This window comes from Xenopus laevis, chromosome 6S, assembly GCF_017654675.1.
Source record: "Xenopus laevis strain J_2021 chromosome 6S, Xenopus_laevis_v10.1, whole genome shotgun sequence".
Taxonomy (NCBI): Eukaryota; Metazoa; Chordata; class Amphibia; order Anura; family Pipidae; genus Xenopus; species Xenopus laevis.
Window position 1 is genome coordinate 106,675,371 of NC_054382.1, and position 18,886 is coordinate 106,694,256.

The following is an 18,886-nucleotide window of genomic DNA, read 5'->3' on the forward strand; positions in this document are numbered from 1 at the left end:
CCCTGCTAGCCAGATTGATAGTAGTCTGTTAAAGTCATTTTGTGGATGGATTACACAATACACAATCGGTCTGTTCAGAGATCAGCCCCATCCATTAATCACTGTCTCTGGGATATTGGCTGCTATATACTTATAAACACAACACACCGAGTCTATGGGTGGTGGGCCTCTAAGGAAGTATTTAACTAATACATACTATATTTGTCAGTCTTAGAAATAATTTTAGCCACTTGATCAGTAGGTCTTGGGCACAAGTGCAGCACCTCTTGGGAGTGACGTGCTCTGTCTCTTCGTGACTAATGCTGGCTGCTATATATGCAAATTCTACAGAGACAAGATGCAAATCACATGTTTTTTCACCAGAACATCAGTTGTTAAAGTACATGTTCTGACATGCCCGCGGCTGCGATTTCTCATTTATAGAAAATCAGGAAAGGATTGCACACTCAATTTAAAAAAATTAAATAATATATGTATTACATAAGAAAATTACAAAAATAAAAAGTGAGCCCAACGTGTTTCGACCATATTGGTCTTCCTCAGGGGCACAAATAACAAAGAATTAAAAAGAAAAAGGCAGGGCAAGGCTTTTTCTCAAATAAACCATGGCTTGCAGCATGAAACCTCATAGCAAAAAGAATTGGTCAAGAAATACATAAAAAGTGAGATAAAGAGCAGACACTCCAATTAGAAGTCCAGGGTGCAAAGCCCAATACAGATTGCAGGTAGTCAACACAGGTTAAGCCAAACTCAACACAAAATAGTGTTTTATTGTAGAGAAACTACAGTTATGCTTGGTCCTCAGCCTTTTTCAAGGTGCCATACTATGTGGCTTATTTATTAAAGGTCAGATTTTAGTGGTTGTAGAGGTTTTTAAAACCACAACTAAACTGGCAAACACAATTGGCATTGAAAAAGTATTATAAATGATTATATTCGATTATAAAAAGTGCAAACGAAAAAAAAGCACTGAACAATGCGCTAAAAAATACAAACACATCGAAAATCTCTAAAAATTTGAGTTTTTTAGACAATGTCTAGAATAAATCTGAAAACCTCGAAAATTCTGAATTGATTGAAAGCAGTCCAATAAGATCAGCGCAGCCCCCATTGACTTCTATAGGTCCACAACAACTTTTACTTTGCAAGGTTTTGAATTAGAGGTTTTTCAGGGTTTTTTTTACACTTAGAGGCTCATTTATCTAAGGTCAAATTTCGAATTCATGTGGATTTTTTCGAATATCTAATGAATATTGCCAACCGGAAAACTCAAATCGAATTTCGGCTTAACACGAATCGAGTTTTTCTCTGAAAAAAAAACTTGAATGTCAGGAAGGCTATTAACATCTTCAAATGGGTCACTGGAGCTCTCCCATTGACATACTAAAACTGGGCAGGTTTTAAGTGGTGACTATTGCCAATTTGAATTAGAGCGTTTTAACAAAAAAACTATTAAAAAATTCAAATTCGAATTTCCTTTTTGACCCTTGCTCCCTGCTTAAACTGCTGCAGAACATAACAGGCCTTCTAAGAAAGTCCCTAAAATATTCCCTTGTAAATAAGAATCTGCTGCACAAATATGCTAGAGGAAAAACTAAAGCCGCTTTTTAACAGGAGCTTATATGTTTGGGCTTAAGCATAAACGATCCTGGCCCCTCTGCCGCCCCCGTCCCTTCATGTTCACCTTTTTGGAGCTGGAGGGGGTTCAGGGGGGTCTGGGGGTCCACAACACTAGCACAGAGAAGTGCTGTTTGAAGCGAGTTTCTCAACTTTCTTCATTAGCGCAGTGCCCCTGGGCATAAGTAAAAACGGTGCATAAACACAACGCAGACATACCTGATTCCACCAAACCAATGATAGTATACGATTCGTAGGATCCATACTCCACCCCCTTAGGCTCACAGAATCATGTGACCATTCCCTTACCTTTTTCCATTGTAAAGTGATGGTTCCTCTACTTAAAGTCCCTTCATTTTCAGGGACTTTAGTTCTTTCCAGAGAATCTGTGCTCCACCTACAAGTAGAGGAAATTTAAAACAATAGGGCAAGCACAGACTTACATCCAATTTCCATCTACAGTGTATTTTCATTTTTTGCCTTCAAATATTCCTTTTATTATACATATATTTCCTTCAAAAAATGTGTCATCTGTACAGAACTATATTGGAAGCATGAAATAAATATCAGTTTCCATATACTTTCCTGCCATCAGTTCCTCTCTATTTATAGATGTGACCTAATTCGCTGCCAATTTTCTGTGTTATTACTAAAGCTTTTCTCCGGAGAATGGGGGGGGTCCCTCCGGGTGTGTCCCTCCCCCCCTTGGCACTTGTTTATCATCAGGAAATCCAAAATGGAAGGAAATTGTCAAACTGGCACAAGTGCAGATAAAACAAAGCTAATATATTTATATTTTGTAGTTATATTCTGAGAATAGCTTTGTGTGTATCTGTTCTATTCATATGCAGTATATTAACTATAAGGGAGGAACTCCATGGTGCGGCTCGAACCTCATTTATGAATGGCGGGGGCAGAACGGAAATCATTGGATTCTGAGTTGCAGAGATGTCAACTAACCCCATGTCAGGAGGGTGATAATGAAAAAAGTCCTGGATTATAATAAATCCAATTCCTCTTCCTACTAAATGATAATATAAAGTAAGGTTTGGGTAAAAACCCACAGTGGATCATTATCACCCTCATGACATGGGGTTAGTGGACATTTCTGGAGTTGGAGTTGTAGTCCAGTAACAGCAAGATTTTCCACATAAGTGATCTTTTTTTGTAATTTGGATCTCCATACATTACATCATTTATTTTAATAATTGTTTTGCCTCTAATAGGATTAGTTGTAACTTAGTTGGGATCAAGTAAAGGGACTGTTTTATTACTGGGAAAAGGGAACCAATTTTAAAAATCGGAATTATTTAATTACAATTCAGTCTATGGGAGACGGCCTTCCTGTAATTTTGAGTGTTCCCTTGTAGCTAATGTCAGGAGAACAAAACACACATGGGGTTCTTTTTTTCCACTTTCCCCCACACCAACAATACGGGGCAAATTTACCTAGGGTCGAATATCGAGGGTTAATTAACCCTCAATATTCGACTGCCAAATTGAAATCCTTCGACTTCGAATATTGAAGTCGCAGGATTTAGCGATATTTCTACGATCGAACGATTGAAGGAATAATCATTCGATAGAACAATTCGAAGGATTTTAATCCATCGATCGAAGGATTATCCTTCGATCACAAAATCATTAGGAAGCCTATGGGGACCTTCCCCATAGGCTAACATTGGCCTCGGTAGGTTTTACGTGGTGAACTAGGGGGTCGAAGAATTTTTTAAAGAGACAGTACTTTGACTATCGAATGGTTGAATAGTCGAACGATTTTTAGTTTGAATCGAAGTCGAAGGTCGAAGTAGCCCATTCGATGGTCGAAGTAGCCAAAAATTCGAAATTCTACGTTTTTTTCCTCTATTCCTTCACTCGAGCTAAGTAAATTGGCCAATGCAAATGGCATGGTCAAGCCACCTATGTAGTGCCCAATCATCTTGGCACAATGTCATTAATGAGGCCACACTCAGCTCTTAGTTCCATAGAGTAAGATACTATTTGTTTGTGCAATTGAATATATGAGCAAATTAATGCCATTTGGTGATCCAGGTAAATGGATAAATCAAGAAGAGTAAGAATGATTGTACTATAGACCCTACAGGGAAAATGTTTTTATAGCTGACAGCACTTATAGGGGATAGGGGAGTTTAATGCAATGGATCTCCAAACAATTGCCCCATGCCCTTCTTTCCCATTGCCGTTGTAACTGCCTATGATAAAATGGAATATACAGTATAATGTTCTAAAAAATATTCTCACAGAATCTGCCAAAACATGAACAGCAACTTATTAACATGCCACATGTAACAGTGCCTGCAAGGCTGTCACTTTAGCACACTACAAGGCATTTGTGTTCTATAATGAAAATTAACCAATCAAAGCAAATATGTGTTATGAAATGGAATTTATAAACATTAAACATCTCTGTCTGTATATTTCTGTCACCGTATGGAAGTGTATGCAGGATTATATCAAATGAATTCATAATGGGAATCTGCGGAAAGACAAAGAAACATATGTTTATAAGTCAGGTGCAGTTCCATTCAGTGTATTACATGAGGGAAATCCTGCGGCACGTCTCCTGCTGCCAGCACAATACCCAAGGCACTTGCTTTACTGTGTCTGCTCATTTATATCACTATTAGCAGGGTGGAGGAAAGGGAAAATATACTCTGTTCATTACTAGAGGTTGCTTTTAGTTCCCTTAAAGGGGAACTGTTGCGAAAATGAAAAATTAATATAAACGTCATCAGTAAAATACAATCAATTAATTTCTGAAATAATCAAGTTTATCTTCACTATCCCTCTCTCAGCATCTGTTTCTCATTCTCTCTTCATGCAGGAGTTGGGTGTCAGATATTCATTGACAGTTAGATTCAATATATCTTATAGGGGAGGCTTCCAAGCAGATGTATTAGAGCTCACTCAAATAACTGATTCCAGTACAAAAAAAATCTAACAAAATAACTGCCTTTTGCACAAATTCTGCATGTAGAGAGACATGATGGTGATTTTAAAACAGTGAGCTGTAATACACCTTCTAGGCAAAAGGCCCCCCTATAAGATATATTGGATCTAACTGTCAATGATTATCTGACACCCAACTGCTGCATGAAGACAGAATCAAGAGAAACAGATGCCGAGAGAGGAATAAATAGTAAAGATAAACTTGATTATTTCCGAAACTATACTGAATATTTAATTGATTGTATTTAGAAAGTTTCTTATTTCAGTATGCTGAAGCTTATAATAGTTCCCGTTAAATAAAGTACATGTATAGGATGCCTTCTCCTGAAACCTGTTGTCTTGAAAGCTCTGAATTAAAGGAAAGTGGTCTCCCAGAGAGCCCATTTTAATCGAATAATTCTAATTTTAGTCTAGTTATTTCCTTTTTCTCTGTATAAATAAAACAGTACCTTGCACTGCATGAATCCAATGTTTTTTAGGTAAAGGTATAGTGGTATAATGGTATATTAAGGTATAGTGATCCAAATTTTAGAAAGATCCCATTTCCGAAAACCACAGGTCCGAAATATTCCAGATAGGGATGCACTGAATCCGAGTATTTTTTTCTGCATGATTTGTTAGGTCAAATCCAAGAGCCTAGCTGAACCAAAAGCCTGACTTTAGGTCACATGGTATCATTTTTTTTTTGTACGGACTTTAATTTTCATATGCAAATTATGGATTGGATTCAGTACACAAGTCCTCCCTGAAAGATTCTGGATTCTGCCAAATTCTGAAGAAATGGATTTGGTGAATCCTTAAGATAACAGATCCCAAACCTGTATAATATGTTGGAGGCAGAACTCCACAGTTACAACTTTGTAGAAACTGCCAGGGTTAGGGTTTTCTACATTGCTAATATAGCATAGAGTGTTCCCATGAATGATCTTTCTGCGCTGCTAAATATCAATGCAGCTACTGTATACATTGGCTATGTGTCCGGAGTACTGTTGTGAATCTGTAGACTAATATTCTCTCTCTCCTAGAAAAGAAATAGATTCAGTTTATGATTTAGAAACAAATAATAAAAATTCACTTTTCCCTTTGCTGAAGACACTTGTTTTGTACATGACAGTCTGAGAGAGCCACCTACTGGTTATAATAGATTCGGTTTTTTTTATAGTTCTGCTATAATGTATTACTGTTTCATTTGTATTGGATAAAAGCACTCTCCTTCTCAAAAGATACTAGACACAATCAAGACTGGCATTGGTGTTATTTCCTGCGTATTAACAAATTCTCCTGAATGCAAAGAAATACCTCTTCTGGGTCCCCCCCTGTTTTGCCATTTTAGCAGGTTGGGTATACAGAAGCCCTGCTTTCCTGGACCACTCACATACACAGTAGAGGCTCGTATGGGGAGCACATGCATTTCTTTGGCCACTGCCAGGAGTCTCAAATGCACACATGTGCCCAAGTATGAATGCCTTCCATGTAAGATGGTGGACATTCCACTAGCAGACTACCATATATTTAAGCAACAGGAGAGGGTGTTTTTCTGAAATAATGGTTGGTATTTAATTGCTTCCTTGCCATTAACTAAAGCTGGTCATACACTGCTAGATCCGCTCACTTGAAATGGTTGTCAAACCAGTGGTTCTGGGCTCAGGTTGGCCACCCACACTCTTGACCATATCTGGGTCCAACAATCAGATAATACAGAGGGGCCAACAGATCTGTTGGATGAGGACAACATCAAATGAAAAGTTATTAAAAATGTCCAAACATATGTGCTCCCAAAAGTGCAGGCAGAAAAATCCATTTGTAGCAAACCTGTATAAAATATAATAAGTTAAAACTGTATAAAAATTAAACCAGGTCTTATATAAAAATAGATGTAAGGTCATACTCCTTCTTTAAACCTAATGGGGTTTCCAATTTACTAATCCAGAAAGCTTCCCTATATAATAAATCTCTGAGCCGATTTCCTCCTCGTCGTTTGGGTTCCTCTGTTTAAATAATCTGAAATCTCAGTTGGTTAACCCTACGACCAATCGTAATAAAATGTCCTGCTACCGCCTGCTCTTTTTTACTTGCGGATTAATGTTCACTAATATGTTCCCGGATGTTCATGATGAGGACAGCATCAACATATTAATGTAGTTTTGGTCATACGGTAAAATCAAAGCTGGGTAGATATTTTGAATAGGCTCATCGGCGAGTCCTTACATGAGCCAATAAATTAAAGAGTTGTTAACTTTTATTTTAACTTATAGTATGATACAGAAAATGATATTCTGAGACAATTTGCAAAAAATTATTTGTGGTTTTTTAATTATTTTGCTTTTTATTCAGCAGCTCTCCAGTTTGCAGTTTCAACCAAAGTCGCTAAAGTCCAAATAACTCTAGCAACTAATCATTGATTCGAATAAGAGAATGAAATATGAATAGGAGAGAACCTGAATGAAAAGATGAGTAATAAAAAATAGCAATAACAATAACTTTGTAGCCTTACAGATAATTTTTTTTATATGGCATCAGTGTCATTGCCAGTGTCATTTGAAAGCTTGAAAGTGTCAGAAGAAGAAGGCAAATAATTCAAAAACTATAAAAAGAAAAAATAAAGACCAGGTAAAATTTGCTTAGAATTAGCCATTCTATAGCTGAAGGGTGAACCACCCCAACATATTGAGGCCTATAAATGCTGTTGACCTTCCACACCAAGTCTTTGGCCAACATATTGCCACCTTAATTCATACTTGGTTGCAGTCCCCAGTGTTATGATGTCATTCTTTCTAAATGTATAAAATATATTTTTTATATATAATAAACTTCAAAGAGTATGCACTTTTATTGTGGGACATAAATGGGATATAAACCTCACAACAGTCCAAGTTAGATTCACTAAAAGCTGAATGGTTTTAACATTTTTTGTAAATTACATTTTTATTGAAAGCAAGTCTTTGTTTGCCCCTTGCGATTCTCTGCACTGTTGGTTCTACATACGTGTTTGCTGAGAGCTGACTTCTGCTGACTTCATATATGTATAAATTGCTTAGAATTGTTTTATTGATTAGTCAAAATGTTAATTTTTGGAGCACATCCCCTCTCAAAAGCAAAGGAGAAATTGTTCATGGCCCTTGATTTACATTAGCTTTTCACAAAGAGTCAACAAAAGTTTATTTTGACTCCAGGTTACAGGGTGATATTGCCTTCAAAGGCATTCACTAAAAGGAATGAATTTTTCTGGCGTTAATTGTTTTACACAGTATGAGTAGCCACCTTGCACCTGGCAGGGTTGGATGGTGACATCACAGGGACTGAACCCAGAAATTGTTTAGCGACCATTTTCGACAGTGGAAGACCCTTTGGGAATGTTATAGTTTGCACTAATGCGTAGTAAATGTAAGAAAAATTTCGGAAATTTTCGAAAAAGTCGTTATGTTTGTCCCCTTCAAGCACTTCTTAAGAGTGCGCAATTAAAATTCGAAATGCAATAGGAGTTTAAGGAACAAAATTACATTGTGAGATGTGGAGTTTTATTCTTAGTGGTGCGAAGTGTTTTTCTCTTTGCGACTTTAATTACATTCCCCCCTAACTGTTTTCGCTGGTTTCCCAAACAATGATATTGACACTCAGGGGCAGACTTATCAAGGGTCGAATTTCTAAGTGAAAAAACTTTGAAATTCGACCATCAGATAGGTGTAGTACGATAGTCGAAGGTTTTTTCCACTAAATTAAAATCCTTGGAATCGTTCGATTCGTGCGATCTAATATTACAAAAAAACCTTCGACTTCTCAAAACGTAGCCAACGGCTCATATAGGTTATAGGAGGTTCCCCCATAGGCTAAACAGCAATTCAGCAGGTTTAAGGTGACGAAGTGTCGAAGTCGAAGTTTTTTAAAGAGACAGTACTTTGATTTTCGAAGGGTCGAATTCGTTAAGTATTTTCAATTCAAATCGAATTTTGGCCTATTCGATCGTCGAAGTACCCAAAAATTACTTCTAAATCCGTAGTTTTTTAATTTCGAAAATTCACTTCGACCTTTGATAAATCTGGCCCTCAGTGTTAAGCATTAGCAGGCACTAGCCAATTTAATGAAGAATGTACCAGTTGGCAAAATCACAGCACTAAAAAGAAGAAATGAAAGTCAGTGTTAATACAGTTGAACGGCATGCTGGGAAAGTGAAGCAGATTGGTCTCAGTTACACCACACAAATAGATAAGGAACCAAAATCCTTCCTTAAAATATGAAGACGGCTGGGAGGTTGCGTTATTAAGCAGAAAATCTGCAGTGGGTTATTTTCCCCTTGGAAACCAAATCAATAGAATGTCCTTTTCACCAAAATTGATTGTATTCTTTGTGTTTATCCCCTTAACAGAGAATTATACACATTTGGTTTTATACGTAGTAACTATTTAACTGACTGGTAGGAATATAATACATTAAATAATATATTTATCATCCTTAATCATAATTAGGCTCATGCTGCTGCTATTAAACTTTACAAATGTAGCAGACTTTATTGATCTGCCATTAATATTTTAGTGTTTTGCTGCTGCTGTGTTTCAAGCCTCCCCAGCAGGCAGCAAACTGCCGTAATACATATAAATAATGCAATTAGTCTCTATAGAAATACCTTGCGCTTTTGCAAATGCAGCACAAGAGCCGAATTGATGCAGATTTGAAGGAGATTACCTGATATTTTACATATGCAAGCAACAAGCTACATTGTCATGAAATTGATTTATTAGGAATTCTTACAGACTAATTTCATGGAAATACTTAATACCAAAATACTGAGATGAGACAGAAATGATCTCATTAGAATCAAATTCTCAATTTTTTGTCCATATTTCTGGGGTTTGCGCATCAAGTCGGCACAAGGCCACTACTGCCCTGAACACCAGGCGAATTACCTACAACATCAGGCATGAGTAGAAATGTGTAGTCAAGTGCCATGGGGTTGTATCCTGATATTTCTGTGCACTGCTGATGGTCATCTCTAATGGAGTGCTACAGCCATCTAATGGGCAGATGGGCTTACACAGCTGGCCTTTGCTCATAAGGCAAATAGACATGGCATTATGTACAAAATACATTTTCATACAAATGTATAAATGAGTTCTTCAAACACTTAATAGCTAGACAGTTTTCTCCTATTTTCTTTAGACAACTTCTAAGGTGAAGGTTTGAGGTACCCAACTTTTTTGTGTACAGCTAGTAACCATATGAAAAAATAAATATCAAAGCCAGATATAAACCGTATACATACCAAGAACAACAATTATTAGATGAGAAAGATGCTGCCCTTTCGCTCAACAATTGCCATTCATGAATATGGAAACTTTATTTAGCTATCATGGTCACCATTCCTCATTCAAAAGCTACTCAGTTCTAAAATATGAGAAGACAGATTAGAACCTTGTCTTGGTCATAATTGTTTTGAATCCCAAAATATGTGGGAAAGGAAATTTTAAGTGCTTTACAGCATTCTTCGGCTCAAGGGGCCCTTAAAGTCAACATAAACAACAAAAATACGGTGGCAGTCAAGATGAAGGGAATATTTCAACGAGATTAAGGGAAATACTATGTTTGATCAGTTACATAACTTCAAAGGCTTCGGACATGGCCATCGATCAGTGACAAATTCCTCACCATTTGACAGCTACAGATTACCGGTATTCAAGTATGATCCTCAGCTATCCAGTACTAGTGCTGTAATCATGGCTGAAACCTTTCAGCCGAAGATGTAGTTGTATAAATTGACAAGTATCAGCCAAAACTGCAAACCATCTTTCCAATTTTGATGGTTTATAAATAGGTCCCTTGGCCGCTTTCTGTTCTACCACTCTACAAACTAGGTGATAGGTTCTGCTGAAAACTTTATTTAGAAAATGTATTTAGAATACCAGTGATCATTTTTTAGCATTTCTGTAGAATAAATATCATGGTTAGACATTTTGTTGATTTCCTTGCTGATGTGATCCTGTTGAGATGGAGAGTAAATGGCAGTGAGACAGGGGTGGGGATTTAAAAAAGTATTTTTATTCAGATAAATGAGCTATTCATGTCTGATAAATACTTATTTTGTGTTTTGTTTTTCAGGTTTTGGCCATTATATCAATCCTGTTCATCGTACTGTCGACCATTGCATTATCGCTTAACACACTTCCTGACTTGCAAGAAATTGATGAGTTTGGACAACCTAATGACAACCCACAACTGGCACATGTTGAAGCTGTATGCATTGCTTGGTTCACAATGGAGTATCTTCTGCGTTTCCTTTCTTCACCAAACAAATGGAAGTTTTTCAAAGGCCCTTTGAACATCATCGACCTGTTGGCCATTTTACCATATTATGTCACCATTTTCCTCACAGCGTCAAACAAGAGTGTGCTTCAGTTTCAGAATGTAAGGCGAGTTGTCCAAATATTTCGGATCATGAGGATACTGCGAATCCTTAAACTGGCCAGACATTCCACAGGTCTCCAGTCATTAGGATTTACCCTTAGACGGAGTTACAATGAACTGGGATTACTAATATTATTTTTGGCAATGGGGATTATGATCTTTTCCAGTTTGGTGTTTTTCGCTGAAAAAGATGAGGATGCAACAAAGTTTACTAGCATACCAGCATCATTTTGGTGGGCCACAATTACTATGACCACAGTTGGCTATGGGGACATATATCCTAAGACATTGCTGGGTAAAATTATTGGGGGCCTTTGTTGCATTGCTGGTGTGTTAGTTATAGCATTGCCTATACCAATTATAGTGAATAACTTTTCTGAGTTCTACAAAGAGCAGAAAAGGCAAGAAAAGGCAATAAAGAGAAGAGAAGCACTTGAAAGGGCAAAGAGAAATGGAAGTATTGTGTCCATGAATCTTAAAGACGCATTTGCCCGTAGTATGGAACTGATTGATATTGCAGTAGATAAATCAGAAGATGGGTCTAATAAAATGGAAAAGCCAAGTGATAATCATTTATCCCCGAATCGATGGAAATGGTCACGAAGGACTTTATCTGATACAAGTTCAAACAAATCATTTGATAATAAGTATCAGGAGGTGAGTCAACATGACTCTCAAGAACAACTGAACAATGCATCTTCTAGCCCACAGCATCTCAGTGCTCAAAAGCTTGAGGAACTGTACAATGAGATAACAAAAGCTCAGTCACATCCCAGTGTCAATTCATCCTTTCAGGAACAGTCTGCTGTTCCACCTGCATATGAAGAAGAAATAGAAATGGAGGAGGTTTCAACAAAGAAGACCCAACTATCAGTAGCTCAGAAAGATATAGTCACTGACATGAGAAGTGTTTCCAGTATTGACAGTTTTGCCAGCTGCGCAACTGATTTTACAGAAACAGAAAGATCTCCCCTTACGCCATACCCTGGAAGTAACCTTGAAATCCGTTTTCCTTCCTACACAGTACCTGAAGAAGGCCATGGCGGGAATACTGCTCAGTTCTTGCCACGCTCAAAATGCATGGGTTTTGCTCCCAAAGATGTTACTTTTGAATATAAGTTATCTGAGCATCCTATCAAAAATGATAATGAAACACCTAAAATATTACTTCAAGATCAAGCTGGAAATGAAGTAGAAAGCCCTGAATTTTCTCTGAAAAGGAATCACCCTCTTAGATCAAGGTCTCTTAAAGTTAATTTCAAAAACCCAAAGAGCCATTCTCAACCAGCTACAGCAAACTTTACAAGTGCTTTGCCAGTAAACATGATAGACCATCCCTTGTACACTCATCTTCAGCTAAGCACAATTTTCCTTCAAGATTATCAATCTCAGGAGCAGCCATCAAACCTGCAAACGGATTCATCAAGTGACCATTCAAGATCTTTGCAGGTGTCCCCAAAGCATAATCCAAAACTTTTTGCACTCTCTTCAAACATGAAGAGCAGTTTCACAGAAATTGGCCCCGAAGATGAGGACTTTATGCAAATTTGTGGTGAAAAAAATGATACTCAGGAGAACATGAAAGTAAACTGCATCAAGGAGAAACCTGAAGGACACTATGTGAACCTTGAAACTTCTCTGCTCTCACCACAGAAAACCATAAGTCAGAACTGTACTCAGGACACTTACCTCCCAGAGGAGGAAACCAATCAGGAAGACGGCAAAGTGGAAAATCATCTGTTCGTCCCAGAAATCCACCCGGACACAGGCGAAACAGGTTATTGTCCAACTCATGAGACCAGCATGTGACTAGTTACAAAAGCAATAATGACTTTTTCTCCTTAAAGAACCAAGGTTGATAATGCCTGCAAACTGAAGAAAAGAAGCTTCGAAGATGAACACAAACTATTACTTTTGCATGGCATGAAGGATTGCTTAGTTTCTATAGTTCAGGAGCTACATTTTTTTAAACACAGACCCAATGACTCAGTGGATGTTTCTAATAAAGAGAGAGCTTTGTTCTGAGCTACTGTTCTGCATACCTGGTATTTTGATCTTTTAAATTGTAGACGATGCCCATCCTGCAGCACTCTAGCATGCTAGGAGTTGTAATTGATTCACAGCTATGGGGCAGCAGTTGGGATGAAAATGTCAGCGCATACACGCCAAAGGATAAGGTGCTCTGAGCTTTGTACATATGTTACCTAGAAGAAAGAGTTTGAAAAGTATATAGCGTATATATAAATATATATATGAATATACTGTATATGGGAAATTGGGGCATAGGTAGTTCCTTCACAGTATACTGCTCGGAGGATCTGTACAGACATGTTGCAAAATTGCAACCGTTGCATGACCTTGTCCAGTGCTATAGAGTTCTGCGTTATAAATGCACTGATCTCAGTTGTGTGGCAGGCTTTAGTAACACTGGAAATGTTAAATAAAAATATTAAATATAATGCTTTGTGTTCAGAAAAGACATTTGCTGGTATAAATTAAGAGAATATTTTTTATTTATTGTGCTATTACTCACTGCAGATTTTTGCTGTGCATAAGACTTGTTTTTCTTTTTTTTCATTTCTTATTGAAAAATAAAGTTATAAAAATAGCCAAGATTTGTTAACCGGATTAACAAGTGTGAAGACTGATGTTTCATGTGTACGATTTGCCAATATGTTATCAATATTAATGTCCCACAGTCCAATCCAAAGGTACATTTATTGATCTCCACATAACTAGTGCCAATTTCCATGACATAACTCCTTTTGTCTATCCCTATTTAATGTTATTTTTTTGTCCGAATTTCGGTTTGTATTTTACTTTGTTAGGTGCTTATTTATTTTATTCATGGGAAATATCATTTCAGCACTTAAAGGAGAACTAAAGCTTAACTAAAGATGTAGGCTAGAAATGTTGTACATTATGGGGTTTATTTATCAAAGTCTGATTTTATCTCAGACTTTCTGCTACAAACTCCGATCAAATCCGCTCTGGTTTTTTACGCTTATTTATTATTACATTTTCCCGAAAATTTGCTTTGCAGGAAAAAATCTGATTTTCATAATTTTTCTGTATTTTTCACCTGAAAACTCTGATTTCTTATGCCTTTTTGCCCTAAAACTTTGGGGGTATTGCACGAAACCCAGCGCACATCAAAAAATCATTGGGGCTTCTCCCGTTGACTTATATGCAATCTTGACAGATCTGAGATGTCGGACTTTTCCATCCTCAGGGTCTAATGAATTTCGAAAAATTCGTGATTTTTTAAAAGTCCGATGTTATTAAATAAAATCTTTTGAGATTTTTTTTGAAAATGTTGAAAAATTTTTTGAGATTTTTGCATTCGAAGTTTAGTAAATAACCCCAAAAGTTTAAGGCCTGTGTACCAGCCCAAGGCAACCACAGCCCTTTAGCAGTAAAGATCTGTGTCTCCAAAGATGCCCCAGTAGCTCCCCATCTTCTTTTCTGCTGATTCACTGCACATGCTCTGTGCTGCTGTCACTTACTGAGCTTAGGGTCCAACTCACAATATACAGTACACATAGAATAGAAATTTCACTATATAAGACGGATTTGAAATTAATACAAATAATTACTACATGGCAGCACAGAAACCAGTACAACTAGCATCAGAAATCAATAATCAGCTTTAAAGCATCATCTTATATTACAATTATATTATCCTTTTCTGCTTGATAATTTGTGACGAGCCCTAAGCTTAGCTTCTCAACAGATGCTCAGAGCCCACTAAGCATGAGAGTGCCACAGATACTTTCCAAGATGGTGCCCCCCTGTGACAAGTTTGATGTTCTGGATCATTGCTGCTATTGAGAAGCTAAAAATGTAGTTTATAAAATATGGCATTTTTAGCTATATTTATTTTTAGGGTTTAGTTCTCCTTTAAAACAACCCTCTCAGCGCGCACACACACAAGTATACATCTAACACAGTGTTAGTATATTCATAGATTCCCCATTAAAGGAGAACTAAACCCCCCAAATCATAAAAACCCCTTACCACTACCCTATATAGTCCACCCTCCCTGCTTCCCCCCACATAGGTGATTACCTCTGAAAGTGCCCCTAATTCATTACTCATGTATAGGCACAGAGTAAGGGCAGCAGAGCTCATGGGCACCATCTTCCAGTTCTTCTGTATTCTTCCAGTCCTCTTCCTTCACTTCGGCAATTTCCTGCACTTTTGGCGCACGTGCGGTTGCTATGAACCAGAAGACTGCTCCAACTGCGCGTGCGCCAATGCAGCGTTCACTTCCTGAAGAATACAAAAGAGCAGGATGGCGCCCATGAGCTCCACTGCGCTTACTCTGCACCTATACATGAGTAATGAATTAGGGGCACTTTTAGGGTGATCACCTATGTAGGGGGAAAGCAGGGAGGAGGGACTATGTAGGGTAGTGGGTAGGGGTTTTTATTAGTTGAGGGGTTCGGTTCTCCTTTAAATATTGTTTTAGAGAAAGTATCATTTTGGCATTGTTATAAGATAAACAAGGGAAGAGCAACTTTGGCACCTTATAATATACGGGTATAGGAGAGAGTTCATCTGACATATCTATGTAATGCACAGCTTCCCTAAACCATATACAGCTCAGGTTTGGTATTGAATGCTTGTTTCTTATTAAATGCACATTCTGTCTTTCCCACTTAGCATGTTTTATTCTTCAGTAGACAAATGAGGGCACAAAGCAAATAAAGAACCTTTTGGATCTATGATAAACAGATAAGAACCCAGAGAATGTGGGTTCCTTTAGTAAAACCTGTAGGACATGTTACTATAAGGTTTCAATACACAGGCTCTGGTGGCAAATAAAGTGAAATCACCATGCCATGATTCTATGATAATTGTTTACTCAGTTGTGCAGTAACAGCGGTGACTTTCTACATAAAGGGGACTGTTTTTATTTTTAAACTACTGATGCCAGTGTAAAAAAAGGGTTACATTTCCATTTTTAGGTATGTGTTATATGCTGCCCAATCACACGATTATTTTACAAAACTTTAGGCCTCACATAAGTCATTGAAGTGCTGTAACTAGAGGTTTGCCCCCCCCCGCTGAGAATATTTGGGGTACTCCCTAGGAGGAGGGTTTGTTTTGCAAGATGGGCAGTCTTCCATTTTTGTAAGAGTGCTTGAAGTGTTTAGAAAGACCTAGTTAATCAGAGCGTGTGCATGCTGCCGCAACTTTTTTTGGGTAACCGGCTTCCCCCTTAAATTTCCAAACATATGGCACATAAACTATACACTGGGCTCATGTGTAGGGCAATATAACAACTTTATTTTATTTTATTAAGGTTTCCCGGGCTTGTGTAGTGAAATGTATTTGCTGCAACATTTACGTCCATTAAACTTTAACTTCCCGCCGTATGCAAATTAGGCAACGCTAGTGAAACTTTGCTTCGTTTGGCGCAGTAACGCCAGCGCAACTTCGCCAGCGCTTGGTGTCCTAGACGCAACTTCGGATTTTAGTGAATGAGCGTTGTCCTGGCTAATCTACGCCTGGCAAAGTGTTGCGCTGTGAGCGAAGCCGTCGCTGGTGAATTTTCGGAGGTTAGTGAATTTGCCCCCATGAGAGTCAGTACATTATATTCAGAATAAAACTTTGGCTACGAATTGAAGTGCTAAAGGCACTATTAAAGAGCTTGTTCACCTTCCAACACTTTTTCAATTCAATTGATTTCAGATAGTTCACCAGAAATACAAAAACAAAGTAGTACTGCACAAACACTCTCATCGCGTGAGCATCGGATGCCAACTGTGACTCTGTCTGCTCAGGTCTAGTACATATTCAAGAAGGTATTTAAGTGAAAAAATTGAAATTGTATTCTTGCCTCAAGCTTATCCAGCCCTTTATCAAGCTTTACCTTCTTGAATAAAGGCTTTTTCCAATTATTTTCTATTTTCTATGTGTGACCGTTCTTCTAATATTGAAGTGTAAAGTCTAATTTTTCACCTTCTAAAGCAGCTCTGGGAGGGGGGGTCGCCGACCCTCTAAACTGCCCTAAATTGATACATTTACATGTCTTATCTTTATTCCTGCTGAGCTGAATCCCTGGGTTTCATTAAAGGCAGCTGTTAGAATTTCTACAATAGTTGCTAATACTCCAGAGATGCTGCTGAGAAATGTATCAACTTAATGTTGCAAAATTGTAACAGTAGAGTCTGCTGCCAGGTTCAAACACCAGAGACAGGAACATGAAACTTTAAAGGGAACGACACAAAAACATAACTTAAGCTATTTGAAAAGTAAACACAATTTCATGCAACTTTGCAATAAGCATTCATTAAAAAATATGCAGATTTTTCATGATTTGTAATGGTTTGGAACGGTTCCTTAAGCCTAACCACCTGTTCTCCTTCTGATCTGTCTGACTACTTTGCTGAGCTGTCTGACTACTGTTACTTTGTTTCAACAGCCATCTGTCCTTAGCCCACCCTGCATCCTTCAAACCCCACAATTCCCTGCACATGTGATTTCAATAAGGAAAGGAACATCACCCTGCAATGCATTTTGGGTTATGTAGTTTCTGCATGCTGTCTGTAAGCTGTGGAGAAGTTGTTACAATTTGTAACATCAGTGTTTTAGTCCCTCCTTCCCTGCCAGGATTTCAAATGATGCAGAAAGAGAAGAATTGTTAAACAGCTGGATTTCAGCATAGAAAATGGAATTTATTCACACTTTTTAAAATAATTCATAACGATCGGTTTATTAGGGGTTTCTGTGTTATGTGGGCCTCTTTATCAAATTTTGGTTTGGAAGCTGGAGTTCCCCTTTTGGATATTGGAAAAACGGTAAAAAAAACAATTGCACTGAAAAGAAGTTTTTGGAAGGTGAACAACCCCTTTACATTTGCAGTAAATGTCAAGAAAATAAATACCCACACACTATGGCTTATAACAAATGTGCTACTTTACTAAACAAAATGGCTACCAACAAACAATCCTAAACAATACACACACTACTAAGTCTATTACAGTGAATAAAACAGTTAAACATTTTTTCTTACCTTTGTTTAGGAGGTGAAGTTATAGCAGAGGTTCCTGAAGAGCTGCAGTCACTGCAGAAAGAAGAATCTCTGGGCCCTTGGTTTGCCCAACAAAAAGGGGGGGGGGCGGTTTTAATACTATAGAGAAAGCTGACCCAACACTCCCATGTTCCCTGGGCCCCCTAGCGACCACGGGGTCTCCTTCCTGTATAGTTATGCCACTGCCAAAAATGTATGTATGTTCCTGGAGTAACACCCTTAACTTGTAGAAATAGCCCTGTACCGTTAGGGGCACATTTACGTAGCTCGAGTGAAGGATTAGAATACAAAATACTTCAAATTTCAAAGTATTTTTTTGGCTACTTCGACCATCGAATTGGCTCCTTCGACTACGATTTCGAATCGAACGATTCCAACTAAAAATCGTTCGACTATTCGACCATTCGATAGTCGAAGTACTGTTTATTTAAAAAAAACTTCGACACCCTACAACCACCATCGAAAATTGTTCAATCGATGGATTAAAATCCTTCGAATCGTTCGATTCGAAGGATTTTAATCCATCGATCGAACGATTTTCCTTCGACGAGAAATTTGTTAGAAAGCCTAACATAAAAGCTGCCAAAATTTTTCAACATTCCAAATAACAGAAATTGCAGGGGTTGGGAAACTCAAGTGGGCTTTCCTTATAGGAAGGATCATTCCAAAAAGCAGTCTTAAATAAGCTCCTAAGAGAATGAGTAATTGTGAGTGTGTGGAAGTAAGCAGGTGATTAGGGGAAACTGAAATAAAATGCACTGAAAAACCTTGGGCCCCAGAGGCCCCATTTTTTAAATAATTAAATCGGGTTGGAAAAAAGTCCATCAACCCCTCCAAATGAAACCCAGCATCCATACATACACA

General features: G+C 37.8%; 1 protein-coding gene across 2 annotated transcripts in view; it reads left to right on the forward strand.

Moving 5' to 3' along the window:
- The window catches only part of kcnb2.S (potassium channel, voltage gated Shab related subfamily B, member 2 S homeolog), a 143,901-nt gene extending 130,309 nt beyond the window's left edge, over positions 1-13,592 (forward strand). The window contains 2 exon segments of one of the 2 annotated variants that reach the window (NM_001085787.1): positions 10,678-12,672; positions 12,674-12,796. In NM_001085787.1, coding sequence (NP_001079256.1) covers positions 10,678-12,672; positions 12,674-12,796 — 2,118 coding nt within the window. 2 annotated transcript variants of the gene reach the window in all.
- Positions 13,593-18,886: the final 5,294 nt, after the last annotated feature.